Source organism: Daktulosphaira vitifoliae, unplaced genomic scaffold, assembly GCF_025091365.1.
Source record: "Daktulosphaira vitifoliae isolate Bord-2020 unplaced genomic scaffold, ASM2509136v1 Scaffold_1, whole genome shotgun sequence".
In the NCBI taxonomy this organism is placed as follows: Eukaryota; Metazoa; Arthropoda; class Insecta; order Hemiptera; family Phylloxeridae; genus Daktulosphaira; species Daktulosphaira vitifoliae.
In genome coordinates, this window is record NW_026099572.1 from 5435291 (window position 1) to 5460371 (window position 25081).

The following is a 25081-nucleotide window of genomic DNA, read 5'->3' on the forward strand; positions in this document are numbered from 1 at the left end:
CGTTGAAGGTAAATTATTATCATTTTTATATCTTCTTAAATTATTCTTAATAATTTTGTCTACATATGAATTGTCATTTTCGTTTATTTCTCTGTTTATCAATTCAATAAATTTTATTTAAATAAATTTTATTAATACGTTTAAAATAAATGGGTTAGTTTTGATATTTAACAAATTCTTTATGAAGTTTATTGCTCTGATAAAACGTGTAATAAGTAGTTCGGAACTCTCAATACTTGGTATTAATACTTTTACACAATGTGCGTGACTTTCTAAAGTACTTACATTTTTCTTTCCAATAAAATTAGCTACTATGTATCTTACGTGATTGACGATCCATGCTTAACTTATTGTATACTCATTATTAATAAGCAACATTGTTTCTCTTAGCTTTTGATTAACATTTTTTTCATCGACGATGTTACTTTTACAACAATCTTTTACATTTAATAACAGTCGATATATTTAAACTGAACACGTGCTTAGACAGTCATAAGCACGTATTGTGGAATTTCCCAATTGTTTCTTTGTAAAAGTGTGTTTAAAATATTTATTGCATACCCTTTATCATATTTTTTCTGTTCACTTTGTGCATTGATAACCAAAATAAGTATAAAGATATTATAATTCATTCTTATTAAGTGATTTAATACGTTATTAATGAAAAACTCACTTGTTATTTTAAAATATGTATGTCGTGTAATTAAGTTTAATTAAAAATTAAACACTTAACAAATTGTAAACGCGTGTTCAGTTGTTTTTAACAGTGTGAACAATTCATTTATAATAAATTTGCTCTGATAAAACAATAATATTTTTTCTCTGAATGAAAAATTTTCCTTTCTTATTTATCGAACCTAAAATCCGTATTAAAAAAAAACCCAGCACAGTGGGGTCCTGGCATAGTGGAGACATGGCATAGTTGGGTTCAGTATAGATTTAATCTGACAGTGATTAAAATCACTATCATAAGAAACGCTTCGATGCAAATCTGTAGATAGTCTTTAATTCTTAAAAATTGGTGAGTAATTATTTTAATTTATTTAAAATATTTTATGTAAAGTACATAAAAATATATAAAATATTTACAGATACCTATATTTTATTATTATATAAAATAAAATTTATTTTTTCGTAAAATCATTGACATTATTTTAAACTTCCAAATCTTGAACACAAGAAGTTATTTTTGTTTCCTCATTATATGAAAAGCCAAGATTATCATACTCTCTTGTAGTTTTATACTTAATATGACTTCTGAAGTGAAATTCTACATATCCAAAGCAAATTAAATTTATTTTAAATCCATTTTTTTGGTAAACAAAATTGATTTTATTTTAAACTTCCAAATCGTGAACATAAGAAGTTATTTTTGTTTCTTGATCATATGATAAGCCAAGATTATTATACAGTCAATTAGTATAAGAGTCAATATAATTTCTTAAGTGATGTTTCATATCTTCAAAGTATGTGAACGTTTCAAATTTTGTATTTGTTTTTTTAAATATTTGTAATTTTGTATGATTGTGAAAAATGATTTTTAAGGATTTTATACAAATTACTCTCTTTAGAAAGTTTTTTATTAAATACATTCCTAATATTTTCCAATTAATCAGTTTCATATTCTTCTGGATTTTTTAGTTTGCTTATAAATATAATAAAAACTTTTAATTCTTCTCAAATAAATGGGTTGGTTTTGATATCTAACAAATTCATTAGGAAATTTATTGCACTGATAAAACGCTATATAAGTTGTTTGGAAATGTCAATACTTGATTTTAATAACTGCCCCAATGAGATGAATATTTTTCATTCTACAATCACAACATATTTCTTTTAAGTGATGCACAATCCATGCAAAACTAATAGTATACTCATTATTAATAAACAAGATTGTTTTTTTTTAGTTTTTAATCTACATTCTTTTTGTTGACGATATTATCTTTAAACATTCATTTATATTAAATAATAGTGTATAAGTTTCAAAATGAATTTTGCATAGGTGGTCATATACAGTTAACTTTGAAAGATTCCATTTATTTTTTTGAATTACAAATAATTTATCGTTTTTTATAGCTGTCCACTAGTTGCATTAAATAATAAGAAAATTATGAATATACAAGTATATTTCATTTTTATTATGTGGTAGAAGATTTATTCCGTAATTATTAAAAACACTGTTATTATTTTAAAATACGTATGCCATACAATTAAATTTTAATAAAAATATAAATAGTTTATTAAGTGATAGCGTAATTATGTAATTTAACAGATAATTTTATCATAATATAATTTTATTAAAATTATACATAAAAAATTGAAAGATACCAATAACGTACTTTCATATTAAAGTATTAAATTAAATCAATAAATAAAATCATGTTACACCATATAAATAAAAATTAATAGAAAGTCTGAATTATTGAAATTTATCTAAAATACATAAAAACATAAAAAATATTCACAGATATCTATATTTTAAAATTATATAAAATAAAATTTATTTAAAATTCATTTTTTTTGATAAGCAACATTGAAATTGTTTTAAACTTTCAAATCATGAACATTAATATGACTTCTGAAGTGAAATTCTACATATCCAAAGCAAATTAAATTTATTTTAAATCCATTTTTTTGGTAAACAAAATTGATTTTATTTTAAACTTCCAAATCGTGAACATAAGAAGTTGTTTTTCTTTCTTTATCATATGAAAAGCCTAGATTAAAATACTCTTCAGTAGTTTTATTGTTAATATAATTTCTTAAGTAATGTTCTACATATTCAAAGTAAGTAAAGTTTTTAAATTCCTTTTTTTCTTCAATAAAATATTTGAATTTTCCTCTATTGAGAAAATCAAGATTAAATACACTAATATTTTGACTTTGGAGTATTTTATACAAATTACTCTTGTTAGTGTATTTTTCCTTAAATACATTATTAATATTCATCAAATATTTTTTGTCATCTGTTTCTTGACTTTCAATTTTGTTTACCAGTGGAATAAAATCTTTTAATTCTTGTAAAATAAATGGGTTGGTATCAATATCTAACAAATTTATTAGGAACTTTATTGCACTGATAAAACGTATTATAAGTTGTTTGGAAATGACAATACTTGATTTGAATAATTTCACACAATGCGGGAAATTTTTTGTATCTCTTAAGTCTTCCCAGTAAATACAGTCACAACGTATTTCTGTTAAATGTTGTACGATCCATGCAAAACTAACAGTGTACTGTCTATTAATAAGCAATATTGTTTTTCTTAGTTTTTCTTCAACATTCCTATAATTAACCTTGGTTCCTTCATAACAATTATTTTTATCAAACAGTAGTCCAATAGAACTAAACATATCTCTGTTTTGGTAGACTGTCACTGGCCTATTTGCAATGTTCCACTTGCTACTTTGTAAAAATGAGTTTAAAAATTGAATTGTAAATTTTTCACCTTTTTGTTTTGGCTGTCCATTAGTCGCTAAAGATAATAAGGAAAATATGAATATACTAGAATAATTCATTTTTATTAGGTCGTAGAAGATTTAATTCGTAATTATTAAAAACACTGTTATTATTTTAAAATACGTATACCACGCAATTAAATTTTGATAAAATTATAAAAACTTTTTCTCATTGAAAATATAAATGGTTTATTAAGTGATGGCGTACTATGTAATTTAAAATAAACCACGTCATAAATTGTTGATACGTTCTTAGTTTTAAAAATTATTCACAGTGTGTTTCATTCATTCATAATAAATTTACCCGGTTAAAAAAATTATATTTATTCGTTTGTGTTTTAAAAATACAACATCAAACTTTAAGTATCTTTACTAGCTAAATAAAATATCATGAATTCGATAATTTTTGTAATTTTATCTAAAAATATTTTTATTAACTAGCCATTTCCAATCATTGATATTATTTACTCCTCTAAAACTTTGGATCAATATGATTATATAGTTATTTTATTCATAAATGCATCATGTAATTAATGGAATTACCATAATATTTATATATATTTTAAATATATATAATAAATATTATATAATATATGTAAATAAATATAATATTTATTTACAGTTGATCTTGATATTATTTTACTAATGTTTTTACGAAATTTGTAAAATTTTATAGCAATATAATATGATACTTTAAAAATATAATAGATATAAATATAATATGACATATTAATAATGAAGATATTAAGGATATATTTTGTAATACAATTTTAAAACAAAAATGACGGATTTATAATAAGCACAAAAATATGCCGATGACAACGTGGGACTGTGACTTAATAAAAAGGTATATGAAAGTATCAAACACTTCGGCTTTAGTCTATTGAATATCGCCAACTTAGGGATATTGTCGTCATATAGTGCCATATAGTGAATAATTTTTTATTGTAATAAAATTAAACATTACGTGATTGTCATTTTAAGAAAAGACACATGGTTAATAATGATTGAATTGAGATGTATAATTAATAAAACAAAGTGGACAGTAATGTAGCATTATGACAGATTAATTATTTGTGTGTACACAAATAATATAAAATACAGATAATCAATTTTTCATTGATAAATGTAAGATGCATTGGGCATATTACGACATACTTTTGTGAATCTCCAATAAAATATTATATTTTTTTCTAGAACTATCAAAATACGGGTATATTATTAAAATTTTATTTTTAATAAAATATATAGAAAGTTATCTTTTACATATAAAAATTAGTAGCAGATTTTTTGCAAGGAAATCGTATCATTTAAAATTAAACTGTTATCCTAAGCGTTTATATTGACTTCATGTATTTATATATATATTATAAAATAGTGATTACTTTAAGAAAAGTTTTGTTTAAAAGGACGTAAGCTTTATTTTTTTAATGACAATAAACATATTTAACTAACTTATAAAATAGAAAATGAATGAAAAACTTGAAATGGTATTTAATTTATTTTACAAATTAAAAATTGGTTTTGATTACAATTCGTTAACATTAGAAGTATTTATTCGTTTCTGTATTAAACAACAATTTAAAAATTTATATAAATATCAATATATACAAAAATAAACATATTCATTTCTATGTACTATTTAGTATGTGTACGATTAGTGGTAGTTATATTTCTAACCTTAATTTCAGTTGTACTGGTGATGCAGTTGTTCATTGATGTTCAAATATAGTTGATATTCGTGCGTACTTATTCGCTGTTCTCTCAAACATTGTTTGTTGATATTTCCATTTAATTCATCATGAAAAATCTTATTGTTACTTGTTAGTTTTTATTTAGAGAGAAAACGAAAAACAAAAAATGTTCACTTTTTTTAATACATAGATATCATTCCGTATTTCATTTCTTTTTTAAAACATAACCAACCAATTATTTTATCTTCTTATCACTTTGTTAGGCATGACAACATTTTTCCAGCGCCGCCACCACATAACGCGAATGCAAAAGTCCCACACGATGTTGCCGCATATTATACAATAATACGAGTAATCATACAATAATAGTACATTTACAACATTTCATCTAAACTGTACCATTACAAACTTACATTACATAACATACGCAATCAAATAATCATCCACTTAATTTTGAAATGAGAAAAAAATAACAATTTTTTTAATTTTAACTTCATTACATGACATACGTATTTTAAAATAATAAGTGTATTTCTCATTATTAAGTATAATATCAATTAACGATAATAAATTATAGCATCTTTATATTTATCATAACAGTCATAAAAAAGTAACTTTTAATGCACAACACGTGACGACGGCGGACAGAGAAAATTCACGTAGGACGTCAGAAACAAGATGGAGCGTTCACCGCCGGCGATCGGTGGTCGACCGCGCTCCACTAGACAGACTTTGCACCCTGACTAGATAGTTGGGGTACTCTAATCAGGCTGGGCTCGCGATGTAATAAGGCGGCTGATGGATAGGACGATGTGACCGTGTATTAAACGTATCGCAAAATATACGGTACCTGACACGGTACTAAACAAAAATATTTGTTTAGCAGATGGAGAATAACAATTATGGTATGTATTTTCAAATTATTAATTTTTATATAAATAATACTTAGAAATATAATAATTATTATATATATTTTATTTTAGAATTATGTGTTATAAATGTGGGGCGCAATAGATCAATCATATCTCAATAATATCTTAACAATGACAAGCACCTTACTCCATTATTGGCTCTATCCTTTTTTTAAACCAGAATTTGTTAAAGAATCTGAACTGAAATTGAATTCTTATTTCATAAGCCATTTGTCTCTAAATTTTTTTTTTTTTTTTTTGAATCTTTTAATTTAAACTTCTTTGCTCTTAACGTTAATACGTTTTTTTTCAAATTATGGAAATAAATGTCAATATTTAAAATATGCAATTTTTTTAAAATTATTTTATTATAACAATAAATTTAATCCAACTATTAAATGTCCATTCAATAGTAAAGAACTGTTGTTTTGTTTTCTTATCGAGTAGGTAGACTGTTGTTATTTTTCTTAATTCAATTTATATAGAATAATTGAACATTACAAATATTGCATTGGCAGACCGTGCATAGTAATGAACAGAGATAATTTTGGTCTTGGTGTTGTGGTGCCGCATCTATTCAATGTACAAGCAACGGGATTTATCTGGCTAATATATCGTCGCCTTAAAAGTGTCTAAATATATGAAATATTTTTCAATCTTGACACAGTATAAAGGTATTTAATAATAATAAACGTAACACCGTTATGGAGTCGATTTATATTATTTGAAGTTATATTAATATTATAAAAACTGGTGAACAGTAAGGTGCGAATAAAACACAATAAGGCGCTGATGAAAAATCACACGGCGCGTACGGCGGATGTAAGTCACAGACGAACTAGTTTACATAGTCGCCGACGTGTCTCGCGGTGCTGCACCGCTGACCTGTCCTGTCTACCGACAGCCGGATAAGACAAACTGGTGTTATGGTCAACACTAATGAGTGCGACGGTGACAGCTGATAATCACGACCGGATAACGTGCAAATTCACTGTAAATGAGTAGTGCGCTATTACTGACCGTGTCAATCTTGTTATGATGAGAATGCGCGAGAAACTTTGAAAAATATTTATTTAGTATTTCAAATTGACGACCGGCAGAGCATTTTTATACTAAAGTAGTACTTAAATTATTTAAAGTTATAGTTAATGATACATAAAAAATAATCAGAATTACAAACCTAATAATCAAGTGAATCATGCAAATAATAATTTTATATAATAAATGAAAAATAGTTTTCCCATACATACATAATATTTAATTTTTAAGATAGTGGCCTTAGAATTAAAACTGTTTATTCAACGGAGCATGGAGAAATGGTTTTTGGTAGCATGGATAAGGACTCGAACATCAATTTTAAGTCCTAAGTTCTGAATCCAATGAGAAGGTAATTAATAATAAATAGATCGACATTTCTATGGAAAGAAATTAACGTTGTTATATCTAATTCATCTCGTACAGGAATAGAATCATGTAGTTATAATTAATATTAATGCAGCAAAGTCAGAAATTTCTTTTCGACTCATTCACTCATTAATATGATGATGAAAGGAGAGGTAAATAAATGAATAAACTAAAACTATTTTATGCAAGATAGACGACCAAGTATTGTACCGCCAAGAGAATAGTTAGTGGTAAACGAATATAGGTATCATTCACTTAATGAAAAATATATTTATTTTTTTTTGATTATCATTTTATCAGCCCATTAAGGGCCCATTGCGGCCTTCTCCAAAGGAGGGGGTTTCTTAACCATTTATACTTTAGGACGGGTAGATAGCTCGTCACGAGGATAGTGGGATGGGGAGTACAATTATCTAATGTCTCATTTGGTAAATGAAGCTGCCCGTAACCTGCTCAGCCACAGTATCCCTCTATAAAATATATTTATTTAATAAAAATATACGTACATCATTAAAATTATATTTTTAATGAAATACGCAGCATTATTATTGTTCTATTCAAAACAATCTTATTATTAAAAATAAAATCATTCTCTCGAGCAATTAAATAGGCTATATAACTTTATAAATCAGTAAAGCAGAATGAAATAGTTAAAATTATTTTACGGTATGTTATTACAAGTAACAAATTTCATTTTATATGTGTTTATTACAAATCCTGACAAAATGTTGATACAGTATAAATAGCTAACTAAACACAATGAATATATTCTTTATAAATTTATTTTATTTTTTAATATTCACATGTATAAAAAATCGTGTGTTAGAGAAAAATTGACTATAACAATTTAACAGTTAAAAACAAAACAAATCTTTCTTTTCTCTTTACAATTACCAATTTATGAACATAAGTAGTTTCATTTTTTAATTTGCCATAAAAAAAGCCCAGATTAGTATATAATGTTTTCTCCTTATCCTGAAAACCATTTCTTAAGGTAACTTCTACAAATTCATACATTTCAAACGTATTAGGTAATCTAACGGCCCTTACGAGTTACATACCGCCAACGATCTTGGCACTTTTTCGGCACCGCACCCCCGTCTTATCGGAATGGAGGGGACGCCGCGGTAAATTCGGATGTAATCAGGGTATCGGAGTTCGAAGACACTGCCGATACGACCGAACATAGCGCGAGTCAGGTGTTCGAAATTTTTTCGGGTACAGTGGAGGAGGGGATGTCAGTGGACCCGGCTAGTCCACTAATGGCAGTTAACACTGTCAGTGGGCAAACCGGCGTCGCGGTTAAGAACCAGCTGCCCCCCGTTCGAACCGTAAACCACCCGAATAATGAAAGTGACCGCGTAGAATTACTATTCCAGCAGTCGAGTTAGAATCCCAAAATGGCTTCGTCACAGCTTTACACGACTCACAGGCGCATAAATCGTATGTAAAACCGGTAATTGCTTATAAATACGGAACTGTTTAAAAAGGACACACCGCCACGTTTACCGCCAAAATCGCGGATTTAAAAGTGCGTTTTTCAGCGGTTGTTTTAGACGACCTGTATTGCGACGTATTACTCGGCCATGAACTTCTGATTGATAAGAAAGTCGCCTGGGACTACTCAGCAGGAACAATACACTTAGGTACTAAGAAACGTACAACCGCATGTTGGAAATCGGGCGCACGACACACGATCCGCAAACCTTTACTTGGAATAATAATCATAATAATAGAATAATCGTAATAATCAAAAATATTATTAAACGAGATAAATCATATAAAACTTGCACACGCTAAAAGTACAATAAAGTAATACACGACGATAAAGACTTATTGTCAGAATTATTTCAACAAAATCTTACTACACAAAAATGAGATTATCCACAGTGCTCCCGGGGTACTCTCCCCGACAATTCAATCCATTCCATCGTATATACTAAAACGTTTTTTTTTGTCTTTTACAAAGTTAATACTACAACAATTCTACAAAATGTTTATAAATATTTACTTCCTCGTCTAATAACAATAGATTATTGTTATTAGCATTAAATCTATAGTAATAATGAAATAATAATAACGTTCAAAAAAAGTTGATTAAGCAAGCGAGCAATCAGCGGCCCGTCGTAGCGCCTTTACCGGAGGAACATCCGGTGAACCTCGTGCTACACACATCACACGACGAATCTGATGTCGACCAACCGGAGGAAATGACGCGTGCAAGCGGACTACTAGGCACGCCGTACGTTGTAGGCGTATACGTTGCTCGCTCGATAGCGCACGCGGCAGAACAAGTCGGAGCGATCCGACAGAATATTAGCGACATTTCGAATAACGCGCGGATCGAGGCACGGATGACTGAACTAGAAAGGTCGCTGTCGCGTATGTCAATGGAACAGCGACAGAATTCCAACATGCTTGAGCGAATCAGTCAAAATATGCCGCCGTCCCCACATGTTGCTGTACAACCGACTATTCGACAAGTTAACGTTGACCGAAATGATAGTCGACGATCGGAAGCGCATCGCGTTACATTCGGTCCATCGGGAGCGACGGACACGACGCAATTTTACACGAGCGCCTCGCGGACATCGAAGCACAACAAGCCCGCAACATGAGACGGTCGTACGTACAAGCGTCGCTACCTCGGATTAGCAAGACGAACATTATCAGCGCACTCATACATATGAGAACGAGCCGACCGATTTTTCGTTTACGCGCCAACCACGGGAGGGGCAATTCAACACAACCGACGGTCGTCGGTCCTTTAATGATTTGTCGCCTACCCGCAGCTCGCGGTCGGTATTGGTACCCTACCACGACCTACGCACCGTACGCGCCTGTTTACCTGAGTATTACGGGAGAAACGAAGAGGACCCACCGGAGTTTCTAGACCGAGCTGAGGATCTACTCTGTCAGGGCGGTATACACCCAACGGCGTGGGTGAATATCGTCGTCCCGTTTTTGAACGACAGGGCAGGTGATTGGTGGCGAGCCATAAAATTAAACATTATGCCATGGACGGAATATATGTCCGAATTACTCGAGGAGTTCGACAATATCGATATCCGGACTGCGCTCGAGACGGACTTAAAAACGACGCGACAGGACCCCGACAAGCGTTAACCGAGTTTATTGTTCATAAACAACGTTTGGCCGCCCGAGTACGTTGTGGGTTACCAAAACAACAACTTTTGCGACAGTTAACGGGGCTTTTACGGGACGATTACTGCGCTACGATACGGTTAATGCAACCAGCGTCTTTCGCCGATCTACGTGAGATAGCGCACGACGTAGATAAGACCGCGGCTCCTCGGTACGCTCCGCCAGCGTCCCGACAGCCAGCCGAACTGCCTCCACGGCATACCGCTCAACCAGCGGCCCGACAGCGAGCGGGTTATGCACACGCGGACGCACCGCCTACCCCGTGCCGATATTGCGGCGAGCGACACTGGCATCGCCAATGCCCAAATAGACCGTCGGTATCGGGAAACGGCAATCGGCTAGGAGGGAATTAATCCGCCCCCCCAGCCTACAACAGATCCAAACAGGGCGCAGCGTTTTGAACGACGTTTCAGTTAAAACGCGCCCTACGCAATTTTTATCCGGTAACAACATATCACGCATCACGACCGTCGCGCAAAACACCGTTTCTTTTTATAATTACCAAGATCGAAGTCAATATAAATTGCACTAGTATATCTTCGATTAATGCAATAGTCTCCGAACTATATTGATCAATTTACAATTATTCCCTTCGTACTCCTCTTTAAACTTACGTTCAATTTTGTCCACATATGAATTGTCATTTTCATTTATTTCTCTGCTTATCAACCCGACAAATTTTATTAATTCATCTAAAATATATGGGTTGTTAAAAATATGCTCTAATATGTTTAACATAAAAGAACATTTTATTACCCTAATGGACTATTTTCCGTTTACTTATCGATGCGTTATCAAACAATTTTTACAAATATTTAAATTTTTTATCTTAGATAATTCAAGTTTAATTAATTAATTTATAAATAAAAAAAAAAATGTTTTAATTTATGTAGCTTATATATTTATATATACCAATTAATGTTAAGTTATTTGTGCAACTTAACCAAAATGATTAAATCCAATTATAAGTTAAAATTTACTAAAATAAAAAGAGGAAAAAGACAATAACTTTTAACGTTTAATTAAATTGAAACTTATCCGCCATTTAAGTAGAAGCACTTCAATTGTAACATGAATCATGAATTTCTTAAGGTGTATAATAACAAAATTAATTAAATTCTCATTTAATTAGAACGCAACCAAAATGGATGGATAACATTTTAGGCAGATAACAATTTTTTTTTTTTTAATAAAATTGTTCTGACAAATTTACTTAAATTTTTTACTTTATAATTGTAATTATAATGATATTATTAAATTGAATTCATTCTAATTAGAGTGATGTTAAATTTATGTATAATTGTTAAATTACTCGCACATTTCAAAAGAATTTAAAAAAAAGAATATTTTTCCATCTTCACACCTATGAAAGTTTAATACAAAAGTTTTATTAATTTCAAAGTATTTTTAGCTTCAATGCGAAGCTGAGAAAGTATTTTACTATTTTACTATGATGTGTTATTTTTTTTTTTTTTTTATGTCTGTTGCTACTTTTTCTCAGCTCTCACTGGACCGGTTTCTTTTAACAATACGTCAAAAGATCACAAATTGTATCTAGTTGAAGACATTACCCTTGAAAATTGAAAAATTTTCCCTCGTTCCCCGCAAATAGGGGAGATATCCAAAAAAATTACAAATTTAAAAATAGGTAAATTTTGTCATTTTTTTCACTTTTTTTTTTTAAAACTTCCATAACTTTTTCAAAAATAAACAAATCAACATAATTTTTTTTTATACTAAAACGTTAGATACTTCCCTTTCATTTGATATCAATTTTTTGAAAATCTAACACTTAACCAGCTCATTGGGGGGGATTTAAATACCAAATTTTTACAAAAACTAACTTTTTCAACTTAATTTTTGAAAATGTTCCGGAAATACTGCGTCTTTTAAAGATTTATCAAATTAAAGCTTATTTTATGTACTACAAAATGAAAAAAAAATTGTCTCGACACTTTATTTTCTGCATGTAAATGGCTGCCGTAGTTAAAAAAACGCTAATTTTGTGTTAAAATTTTCGATTTTAAATTTTCAAATTAAAAGTGCTATAACTGTCAGCGAACAGAGAGGCAGGTAGTTCGGACCGGTTGACCAACTGCCTAGCGTCACAGAAGGGATCGGTACTACCTACCAGGCTGAAAGGTAATGAGGGTTGCTAGTAGTCTCAACGGCGATCAGTTTTCAGAACCAAGTAGAAGAAGAAGGACGCAGCAGATATTCCATTTTTTTATATTACATATTTATTTAGTTAGTTTGTTGAAAATTATTTTCTTAAATAAAACAAGTCAGTTTGTGTTTGATCATTCACTATAAGTAAGTTTGTTTTTATTTTATTGCATTGAATAAATTTGTCTACAATAGACAAATTTACACATAACACAATATTATTGAAAGTAACATTTAGAGCAATTCTAAATAAGTTAACTGCATGAGTTCACCTGCGCACAGCTAAATTGGGCATAATTCACATAATCAGAAAGAAATAATTAGAGTATAGTGCCTTAACTATATTTTAATTATTTCTATTTTATAGTCATCGTTGTCGGCGCACTGCGGTGGTCGATTGACGTCTAGGATACTCGTGCAAGGCGGTAATCTACTGTTATGTGCCATCGGTACTCTGCGGATACCATGACACGTTTAAGGGCTATTTGCACAATATTCACAGATTAAGCTACACGACGTAACGCATATAGTATTACTGGTTAATCAGCGTAGGTTACTCATGTAGTTAGGTTATAACAACATTTGATATATATTACACATGGTAGAGCTTCATACTCTGTTTTTATTATTTATGATTACAGTCCATTCATGAGTATTAACAATAACTTTTCGAAAAATGTAATTATCAATACAAATTTTTTTTTTTTATAAATACATTATAAGTACATTTTTCATTTGACATACTTTTTTTTAAAATTGAACAATTTCCTCATATATAGAGGGCGTTCAAAACTTGAAACGTTGTAAAAAAATAGAACTTTTTCAACTTAACTTTTGAAAATGTTTCGGAAATACTGCGTCCTTTAAACATATATCAAATTAAAGCTTATTTTATGTACTATAAAATGAAAAAAAAAAATTTTCCCGACGACCTATCTTCTATGCGCAAAGGGCAACCGTATTAAAAATATGCTATTTTTCTATTAAAATTCTAGGTTTTGTATTTTATTTTATTTTAAAATATATTATTAGGAGAATATATTGACTTTCATGAATATTATATAATTTAATTGACATAGAATAAAGTTCATAAGACATAAGAAATTAAACTTATTAAATTTTTTTTACTTTTTTAAAGTCGAAAAAGTAATTTTTTAATTTGAGTTAGCTTAAATAGCCAATTTTTTAGCTTCGATGCGAATTTTTTATATGTAAATACTAATTTTTGATAATACTAAAACTTAGAAGTGATAGAAAAAGTCTAATTGCAGATTTGAAAACATTGCGAAAAGTTGATTTAGAATGGTATATTTCTGTTACTAATGAAAGTTCCTTGTAGTTCAGTGCATTTATTTATAGTAACAAACAGTTTTTATTGAAATTTATTGTATCAAGCCTTTTAAATTTTTATACACGTAAAAATAAAGCAAAATACAACTTCTTTATTATTTTTATAATTTCTCCGTTTAAATTACAATATTACATTATTGAATATCAATTTCATACTAAATTTAATAATTATAATTAGTATTTATTCATATATTATATTTAAAAATCAAAGAACTACTATTTAGGATATAATCAAAGAAATAAGAGTTGATGTTGCTTTTGGAATAATCCATCAATTTCTCTAAATGAAACACTATCTACAGATTTGCATTGAAGCGTTTCTTATGATAGTGATTTTAATCACTGTCAAATATCATCTATACTTATCCCATCTATGCCTTGTCTACACTTTTTTTATCAAATACTTCTTAAACATATCAAACATACATATTTTATTTCAGTTTTTCAATATCACGCAATATAACAACTTTGTGTCGTTATCATTGTAGAAACCTGATATTATTGTATGTAGACAAATAATAATTATTACGATTGTTTTAGCCAAAAATTATTGTTTGTTAAATTTAATTATTATTATTTTTATTGGATTTTCATTGCCGTGTTGTGCATACGTTGTTTAATATAAATCTAATTTTTCAAAAATGTAATATTAAGTTACTGTTAACGTGCTATTATTAATATTATTAACCATTATAAATGTAAAAAAAATCTGAAAATTCATAATACTACATTGTAACATATTTAGTCATTTAAAATTAAGTTTAGATATTTTAGGTAATTGCTGTTAGTCTCGACCGTTTTTATACAGGGTGGCCCACCACTCACTGACAACTTAAATAACTTTTAATCAATACGTATTGAGAAAAGGACAGAAGAAAACGCTATCTTTTCATGATTACTGTGTAAACATATGATGATAGTGTGTATACATTACAAACTTGGCATAAATACCATGATAAGAAATTAGATAAGGCAATTGCTACTTATCACTCTCATTCAAAAGTATATTGAAAAGATAGCGTTTTCTTCTGTCCTTTTCTCAATACGTATTTCAATGTTTATAACCGTAAAATAGTACATGAAAATTCAAATTTTTACAAACTTCAAAATGCTACAGAATATTTACTACTGAATATTAATAAGATATTTTTTTACTAAAATTTTTCTTAAATTCTACTCTACAAAATAGCTATCTTAGATTTTTTTTTTACATTTTATTTAAAATTTAAAAATAATTAATATTTTTAATAAAATGTAAAAAAATTAATTATTGAGATATAGCTATAGACCTAACGTCTAACTAATATTTAAAAAAGAAATCAGCTGAAAATATTAACTGGATCAAAAGTTATTTAAGTTGTCAGTGAGTGGTGGGCCACTCTGTATATACATTATGTCAAGTGTAGTAATTTCATTATTATTAATAAATTACTGTTTAAAATGACATTTTTTTTCCCGTATATTTTGTTAAATATGGAACTGATAATGTTATAATCAATTTTTTAAAGATTGTCGCAACTAAAAAATGTCTAGTCGAAAATTGATAATTGATTATCGTATTGCGTTGAAATTTTTGTGTCTATTTCCTCTCATTTGCTGACACAGCCTCAGGTCGGTTAAAGGGTTAAAGTGTTAATGGTTTTACATACATTAATATTTATACATAATTATATTAATTATTTATACACAATAACGTACGGTTGACTTTTGCATTTGAATATATTAAACACAAATGTTTGGCAACCAAAATATTTTAAATGTTTTTGTTCAGTTAAATAATTTTCTGTATCATTTTAGTTTCGAAATGTTATTAATGTATTATAATTGTCATTTTAATATGTTTTTGTTTTATTTTTTTATCAAATCCAATGTAGATTAAATTGTCCATACTTTATTACAAACATGTATAAATTAAGTACTTTATCGAGTAGTTAAAAAATCTCTATTTTTTTTTTTACTATTCTCTTTATTTATATATTTACAGCCTATACAATTCATACAATAATTAATTTGTTAAATTAATTGAATACATGTATAGGATAAATGGGTAGTGCACATTAGAACCCCCTCACAATAAAAGTAAAATATTTGCATCGTTAGTTAAAGTTATATTAAGTTAAAGATTTTTTTTTATATTTATCCAGGTGCGTTTAAAACGTCGCGTTGGGTCGTTTGGAAGTGCGTTGATACTAAGTTGTACTTAAAACATCCATTTAAAAAATATATAAAAGATTATTGTTTGATTGTTTATATTCTGGGATCTTAAAAAGAGAGAAAAGAATTCTTATTATACATTTTCTTTATTAATACAAAATTCACAATGTGAGACTATAACAATTATTATAATTATACAATAATAAATAATTACTATAAATTGTAATTTATATCTGTATTGTTTTTTGATAAACGTGTCAAAGAGAAGTCTGGATGTGTTAATGTTTTTATGCATTGTTCTATGCAATTTAAAATGTTTATAGATACATTCATGCCCATTTTCAAAGCGATAGTTACAACCACAAATCTATCGGACTCTGCAAAGAGATCGCACAGAATAAAATCGTGCCCAGGGTGGAATTTGGATACTAAACATTCAGAATTAAAATAATTATGTGATAATATTACATTATTTTTCATAAAAACATAAAATTATACAACAGAAAAATATAAAAACTGTGTTTAATTAAACAATTTTAGAATCAAAGTATTATATAATAATGATATAAATATAACAAATTCAGTATGTAAAAATAGTATGAACAGTAAACAATGGTAAATTTATTATAAAAAATTGAAAATTGCTTGTTAATAAAACAATTTGTTAGTCTAAATTATAAAAATTATAATGGTATAAATGAAATCTTATTTGGCTTGTAAAGATACTAAAAGCTCGTTGTTGTATTTATTAAAATAGAAGCCAATAATTTTATTTTTTTAACGAAGTGATTTTATTATAAATGAATGGAACAAAGTGTTAATAATTTTTAAAACTAAGAACGCATCAACAATTTGTGACGCGGTTTATTTTAAATTACATAGTGCGCCATTCCTTAATAAACTAGTAATATTTTCATAGAGAAAAAGTTTTTATATTTTTATCAAAATTTAATTTCATACGTATTTTAAAATAATCATAGTGTTTTGAATAATTAAGAAATAAATCTTTTATCACTTAATAAGAAAGAATTATAACATATATATATAGTTATCATATTAGCTAACTAATGAATGAACAAAAAAATAAAATACAATTGACATTTTAAATTCATTCCTACAAGAGAAGAAATGGAATCAATCAATGTTAAATGTGAATGATCAGTTAAGAAAAAATAATCTTTTGATATTTGAATATTTCTTACAAATTATTACTCTCTTTTTGGATTTTTTTAATTAGCTTGCCAATCTAATAAACTTTTGTAACTTTTGTATTAATGAAATTTTAATGGGCTAGTAAGGATGCTCCATTTTAGATGATTTATTTATTAAAGTAAATCAATACTAGACGAATTTTAAAAAAATAATTTTATGTATCTATTATTACGAAATAAATCTAATTATCAATAAATAACAATGATGTATACCAACATCTTATTATTTACCAGAATTGTTAAGTCAATATTAGGAAAAAAAATATGATAAGAGATACGCAACTAATTTTGTAAGCACATTCACATAAAATGGCAACCAGTCAAAACTTCATTTAAAAAATTTAAAGGGTCGAGGTTCCAAAATTTCAACAATGAATATTGGATGACATTTTTATTTATTGATATATTTCTCTAATCCTAAGGTGTCTAATACGTCCTCGCATACAGAGTATTAAAATATATCAAATAAAAATCATAATACACCATAAAAAAAATTAACTGAATGACTGAATTATTTAAATTTATTCAAAATATTTTATGTAAGATAAATAAAATATATACAAATATCTATATTTATTATTTTTTTTAAGAAATTAAATTTAATACAGGTTTTTTGTGGTAAAAAACATTGATTTTGTTTTAAACTTTTAAATCGTGAACGTAAGAAGTTTTTTTTTTTCATATGAAAAGCCTAAATAATCATACTCTACAGTAATTTTATTATTAATATAACTTTTTAAGTAATGTTCTACATATTCAAAGGAAGTAAAGTTTTTAAATTCCTTATTTTCTTCTATAGAATATTGGAATTTTCCTTTATTGAGAAAATCAAGATTAAATACACTAATTCTTTGACTTTGGAGTATTTCATACAAATTACTCTTGTTAGTGTATTTGTTCTTAAATACACTATTAATATTCATCAAATATTTTTCGTCATCTGTTTCTTGACTTTCAATTTTGTTTACCCGTGGAATAAAATCTTTTAATTCTTGTAAAATAAATGGGTTGGTATCAATATCTAACAAATTCATTAGGAAATATAGTGCACTGATAAAACGTATTATAAGTTGTTTGGAAATGGCAATACTTGATTTAAATAATTTCACACAATGCGGGAAATTTATTTTATCTCTACAGTCTCTCCAGTAAATACAGTCACAACGTATTTCTGTTAAATGTTGTACGATCCATGCAAAACTAACAGTGTAACGTCTATTAATAAGCAATATTGTTTTTCTTAGTTTTTCTTTAACATTCTATTAACGTTGGTTCCATTATAACAATTATTTTTATCAAACAATAGTCCATCAGTACAAAATACATCTTTATTTTGGTAGACCAAAACTGGCGTTTTTGCAATGTAGACCCACTTGCTACTTTATAAAATTGAGTTTAAAAATTTAATTGTAAATGTTTTACCTTTTTTTCTGGCTGTCCATTAGTTGCTAAAGATAATAAGAAAAATATGAATGTAGTAGAATACTTCATTTTTATTATGTGGTAGAAGATTTATTTCGTAATTATTAAAAACACAGTAATTATTTTAAAATACGTATGCCGAGCAATTAAATTTTGATAAAATTATAAAAACTTTTTCTCATTGAAAATATAAATGGTTTATTAAGTGATGGCGTACTATGTTATTTAAAATAAACCACGTCACAAATTGTTGATTCGGTTTTAGTTTTAAAAATTATTAACAGTGTGTTCCATTCATTTATAATAAATTTACCTGGTTAAAAAAATTATATTTATTCGTTTGTATTTTTTTAAATACAACATCAAACTTTAAATATCTTTAATAGCCCATTTAAATATCATTAATTAAAGAATTTCTATAATTTTATCTAAAAAATAGTTCTATTAACAAGCAATTTCCAATTTTTGATATTATTTACTCCTATAAAATTACTGGTCTATAAATTTATATAAATTATTTTATTCATAAATTCATCGTGATTTTGAATGAATTTACTGTAATGTATATATTTATTTATAGTTGATCTTGATTTTATTTTTCTAATTTTTTCACGAAATTTGTTAAATTTTATAGCAATATAATATGATACTTTTCTAAAATAAATACTATTTTTTTTTGTTTAATTGTTTATTTTTATGAAATACATAACAAAAAAAAAAACCCAGCACAGTGGAGTCGCGGCATAGTGGGGATGTTGCATAGTTGGGTCCAGTATAGATTTAATCTGACAGTGATTAAAATCACTATCATAAGAAACGCTTCGATGCAAATCAGTAGATAGTGTTTAATTCTAAGAAATTGGTGGATAATTACAAAAGCTACATTATCTGCTAGTTTCTTATTAATACCCTGATTAAGATAAAGTATGTCGAATGAAAAAGGGATTATTAAAAAATATTATTTCTCATAAAAAAATTGTGTTGATTCGTACACTTTTCAATGAGTTATAGCATTATAAAGTTAAAAATGTAACCAACCCAACCCAACATCAACTCCTATTTCCTTAATTATATCCAGATTAGTAATTATTTTAATTATATATTATATAATTTTTATAATTAATTATTTTCAAATTATTATTGATTTTTAATATGTTAAAAGTAATCATTTTGAACCTACTTCTTTTTGTTCTTTAAAGTGAAAGTTTTAATAAAAAAAAAATGAATTTATTACCATAACTTTTAACTCAACTTGCAAGTTTGAAATAAATATTATTAAATAGAAAAAAATGAAATTGGTAGATTATTTCAAAAACAACAATAACACTTATTCCCTTAATTTTACCCCGATTTATAACTATAATATATGAATACATAATAATTACAGTAATTAAATTGAGTATGAAAGTGGTATTCAATAATATAATATTGTAATTTTTACGGAGATATTATAAAAATAAAAAGGAGTTGTATATTCATATACTTTTAATGCGTATACAAATTTAAAGGAATTTATGCAATACTTTTTAATAAAAAAATTTTGTTACTTATGAATAAATACACTAAACAAAAGGAACTTTCATCAGAAAAAAAATATACTTTTCTAAATAAACTTTTCGTGATGTTTTCAAATGTGCAATTAAACTTTTTCTATTACTTCTAAGTTTTAATATTATTACTTATTATTAAAAAATAAGTATTTACATATAAAAAAAAATAATTAAGAACAAAAAAAATTGTATTAAATTAATACTGATTTTGATTTTTAATATGTTAAAGGTAATCATTTTGAACCTATTTTTTATTGTCTTTTAAAGTGAAAGTTTTAATGAAAAATACCTTCTCAGCTTCGCATCGAAGCTAAAAAATGAATTTGTTACCATAACTTATAGTTCAACTTGCAAGTTTGAAATTGACATTATTAAATTGAAAAAAATGAAATTTTTAAGATTAATATGCAATCTGGAAATTTTATAATTACTAATTACAGTACATTTGTCAGAAAAATTCGATTTTTTTACATTTTTATCGTAATAGATAACTGAAATAGAAAGAATAGTAATCATATCCTAATAACTTTTGGTGTTTAAAAAAATTCTGCAATTGAAATATTCAGAACTTAATTAATTTTAATAATTTACTTTAATTAAATGAACCAATCAAACCAAAGATTATATACAAAAATATATAAAATAAAACGGTGTATGGGGAATTTTATTTGACCAAGGTTGGATGTTAGGGATTTGGTCAATTCAGGAGCAACGAGGTTCTATCGGGGTTGTAGAGTCCGAGGGTTTAGAACAATAAAGACAAGTAGATATAAAAAGAATTAATTAAAGTTTCTCTATAGAGATATTACAAATGGTCTAACTGGTAAGTACCTGAAATAATACACTGAGGCAACGAAGAGGCGGTGGCCATCTCACGAATACCCAGTCGAAGTGTTTATATATACAGTAGAAATCACATTAGGTTTTAAACTCTTTTAGGCAACGAAGAGGCGGTGGCCATCTCACGAATACCATGTAATGTGATTATGTATAAGGTACGAACTAGTCAACAACAATTAATAAAGTTTGAATATAAATATGTGATCTATTGCTTTATCATTCTTTACTCAGATTATTAATTCTAAATAATTGGGTTAATATAAATTTACTTACTTTTTTATTTGGCTTGTACAAAGATCGTCAAAGTTTGCGTAAATATTTATNTTTATATATCTCACGTTCAGATTTATACTTTTCCTTGTAAATAAATAATAACGTATTGACGCAAAAATAATTGTATTTGAAATCGCTATAAAATATACCGACGACAACACGGGGTCGCGGCTAGTTTGTTCAAAATAAATCAAATAGAAGAATCCTGAATTCTTTATTGAATTCAGGCCTTCAAAAGAAGAGAGAATTCGAGCCGCTCGCTGGCACGCTCGCTCATTCACTAATGTGCAAGCAGAACTAAGCCTTTTTATATTATTTTTAATTACCCCTTCATGGGTTGTTGTCGTCAGCGCATTTAGTGATTCTCAATTTATTGTATTAAATTGAACATAACAGGATAGTTATTTTAAGATAAGATGTATAGTGTACAATAATCAATTTAACATATATAATAGCTATTGTACAAATGTGTATATGTTATGACAGATAAATTAATTATTTGTTTGTATACTAGTAATATAAAATACAGATTATNAGTAGTAAATATAGAGTAGTAATTTTTTATTGATAATGTAAGATGCGTAATGCAGAACATTGTGCATATTACGACAGTATTGTGTGATAAATTAAATGTTAGCACTGATCATATTGTAGAAAAGGTGGAAAATTTTTTAGATACTAGTGAAAATTTATACAGTAATAATTTTTTTGATAACGGTCTTTATACTAACTCTCTTTTTACAGAGATAGCTAAAAATAAAAAAATTGTAACTTTTTCTGATGATAATGATTATGAAGAAATAAACTTATCACAAAATAGTTTTAATTCTCCGAATTTTCAAGTAAATAATAAATATATTGAAACAAGTTCGAATTTTAATTCTAATACTGAATCAAAAAACGATTTTGTAAAAATAACTCATAACAGAAACATAAATACTAATAACTGTAAAATAAATTTAATTGAAAATACGGAGGNAAAATAATAGTGATATTACTAATTCAAACAATTGCTTAAAAAAAAAAATATGTATTTAATGTTATCTGATAAATCGTTATTCTGTTCTCTCCATACATAGTAATAGTCATTTAAAATAATAAGTTCAGACGTTTTTCGTTCTTCTAGAATTTTTTGCTTTTGTAATTATAAGGTATTGCTATTTGGTTCTGTAAATAATAATTATAGAAGTGCTATTCGATGTGGAAATCTATGATTTTTCTTTGTTTTTGGACTTCANCGGAAATGGGCAGATATAAAACAAGAATTTATTGAGGAATTTCAACCAATAGGGTATGTGACATTATTAAAAAATAAACTTGAAAATAGGCGACAAAATGACTTAGAGTCGGTAATGAGTTTTGTAACGGAAGTAGAAAATCTGTGTAGAAAGGTAGATAAAAACATGTCTGAAGATCAAATCTGTACCTACATTTTAAGGGGTCTTAAAGAATCTGTTTTACACGCTATTTCTTTACACGATAATTCTGATTTAAAAAAATTAAAAGATAATTTTAAAAAATTCGAACTTATGCAATTCAGAATAAATAACAGAGGACCATCTTTTAGTGATTATACTGACATTTTAAATCAACAGGTGACCCAATTAGATAAACACTCTAAAGCTAGAGATGAGGAGATTAAAGATTTAAAAAGACAATTAGAGGAAAGAGATTTATCTTGCAAACGTGAGATAAAAAAATTAAGTGAACAGATATCATTTATATCTCTTGGCTCTCGTTACTAACTTTGGTCATGGCTTTCTCAATATATAAAATTTACCCAATTTTTATTAAAGTAAATGTAATGGGTCTACCACCTCTTAATTATCAAACATAATTTCTTTCTACCGATTTATATTTATATTTTATTTTATTTTATTTTTTTCTTTTCTTTTTTCTTTTCCTTTATATTTTAAATATTTACAATTCTATTAATACACTAATTAACTAACCACAAATTAATAGTATAAAAACCTACACAAAGCGAAAAACCATTTAATGAAGACGGCTCCAAAGATGGCAAACCAAATAATAGAGTATTCCATCTTCCAGTAAAAAAAAAAAAAACCCCGATTGGAAAGAGACTCGACTAAGCGGAAATGGAAACCATACAAGGAAAGAATAATAATAAAATGGATGTCATAAAGCCAACTCTACACTTCATTTATCAAAATTAAACTGCTAAATATTTTTAATATTATTGTATCTTTGACTTAATCCTGTACCCCTTTCAGATTAATTTAGAAAAATATATACTTGCATACACATAACAATAATAATAAAATAACGTTCAATTTCAAATTATTATTATTATGATAGTAATTAAACAAAAAGTAAATTTTCATAAATCAGTCCAATAATTTCCTATCCTCTATATAAAAAAAAAAAGTTAAAAATAAATCGATTACAAATAATCGATATACATGAATATTAATAATAAAATAACATGTAAAGAAGTGAACGTGTTTATGAATGACAAATAAGATACTCTATTAAATGTAAACACATTAAAAAAAAAAAAAAGAATTCAGTTCACTGTCTTAAAGATATATTTAACTTTCACTACACAAATTTCCAATTTTTTTTTTCTCTTTCCCTCCTTTTTATCCTTTATTATGGAAATTTACTAATTTAAAATATGAGGGCATATTTTTTACTTCAACATAGGGGAGTGTAATATAGGTCATTATTTTATAAAACTGAAAACAAAGCATTTTTGTAATGTTTGGTTTAACTATGAATTTCTTAATCTATTATTACAAAAATATAATATAGTCTATTATTTTTAAACCTAGAAGTAGAACACTTATGTAATGTTTAGATTAATTGTAATTCCCCAAATTATTGTTACTAAACCAAGAAATAAATATTTATAAACATTTTTGAAAATTATGGCATTATGAATCTCTTGATCTATTATTACTAAAATATAATATAGTCTATTATTTGTAAACCTAGAAGTAGAACACTTTTGTAATGTTTGGATTAATTGTAATTCCCCGAATTATTGTTACTAGATCAGGAAGTAAATATTTATAAACCTTTTTGAAAATGATTACTATATGAATTTTATAAAAAGACAAACAAAATATTTTAGTATATAAGATGAAACGGAATGAATTANTAAAAGACAAACAAAATATTTTAGTATATAAGATGAAACGGAATTAATAAAAAGGGGAGGAAGAGAAGACCTCGGGAGTACTGAAGGTAATCTCTTTCCGTGTGGTACGTTTGTGACTTTAAGTTTTTTATTTTGTGTATTATTTATTTATCCGTTTTTAAGTGTATCAATATTTTATATGTTTTTATTTTGATTGATTATATCTTTATTAACTACATTTTGCGTTATTATTGAACTACTAAAAATATAAGTTAGAACAAAAGATTGTTCTACATATTTAAATACAACACTAATGAAATTTTATTGAATTTACTAGGTACAATAAGCATTCTTTTGGTGTTGTTTTTATGAAAATATA

At 27.1% G+C, this 25081-nt stretch overlaps 1 protein-coding gene across 2 annotated transcripts; it reads right to left on the reverse strand.

Moving 5' to 3' along the window:
- Window positions 1–2397: 2397 nt before the first annotated feature.
- On the reverse strand, window positions 2398–21618 carry LOC126896118 (uncharacterized). Of its 2 annotated transcripts, none has more exons than XM_050668603.1 (2): window positions 21600–21618; window positions 2398–3476 (listed from the first exon to the last, which is right to left on the reverse strand). In XM_050668603.1, exon 2 carries the CDS (start codon window positions 3352–3354, stop codon window positions 2659–2661), a length of 696 nt encoding a protein of 231 aa, XP_050524560.1. In that variant the 5' UTR covers window positions 3355–3476; window positions 21600–21618; the 3' UTR covers window positions 2398–2658. The 2 variants fall into 2 exon arrangements, with proteins under 2 accessions (XP_050524560.1, XP_050524559.1); XM_050668602.1 differs by lacking the exon at window positions 21600–21618 and adding an exon at window positions 5140–5582.
- Between the last annotated feature and the right edge of the window lie 3463 nt (window positions 21619–25081).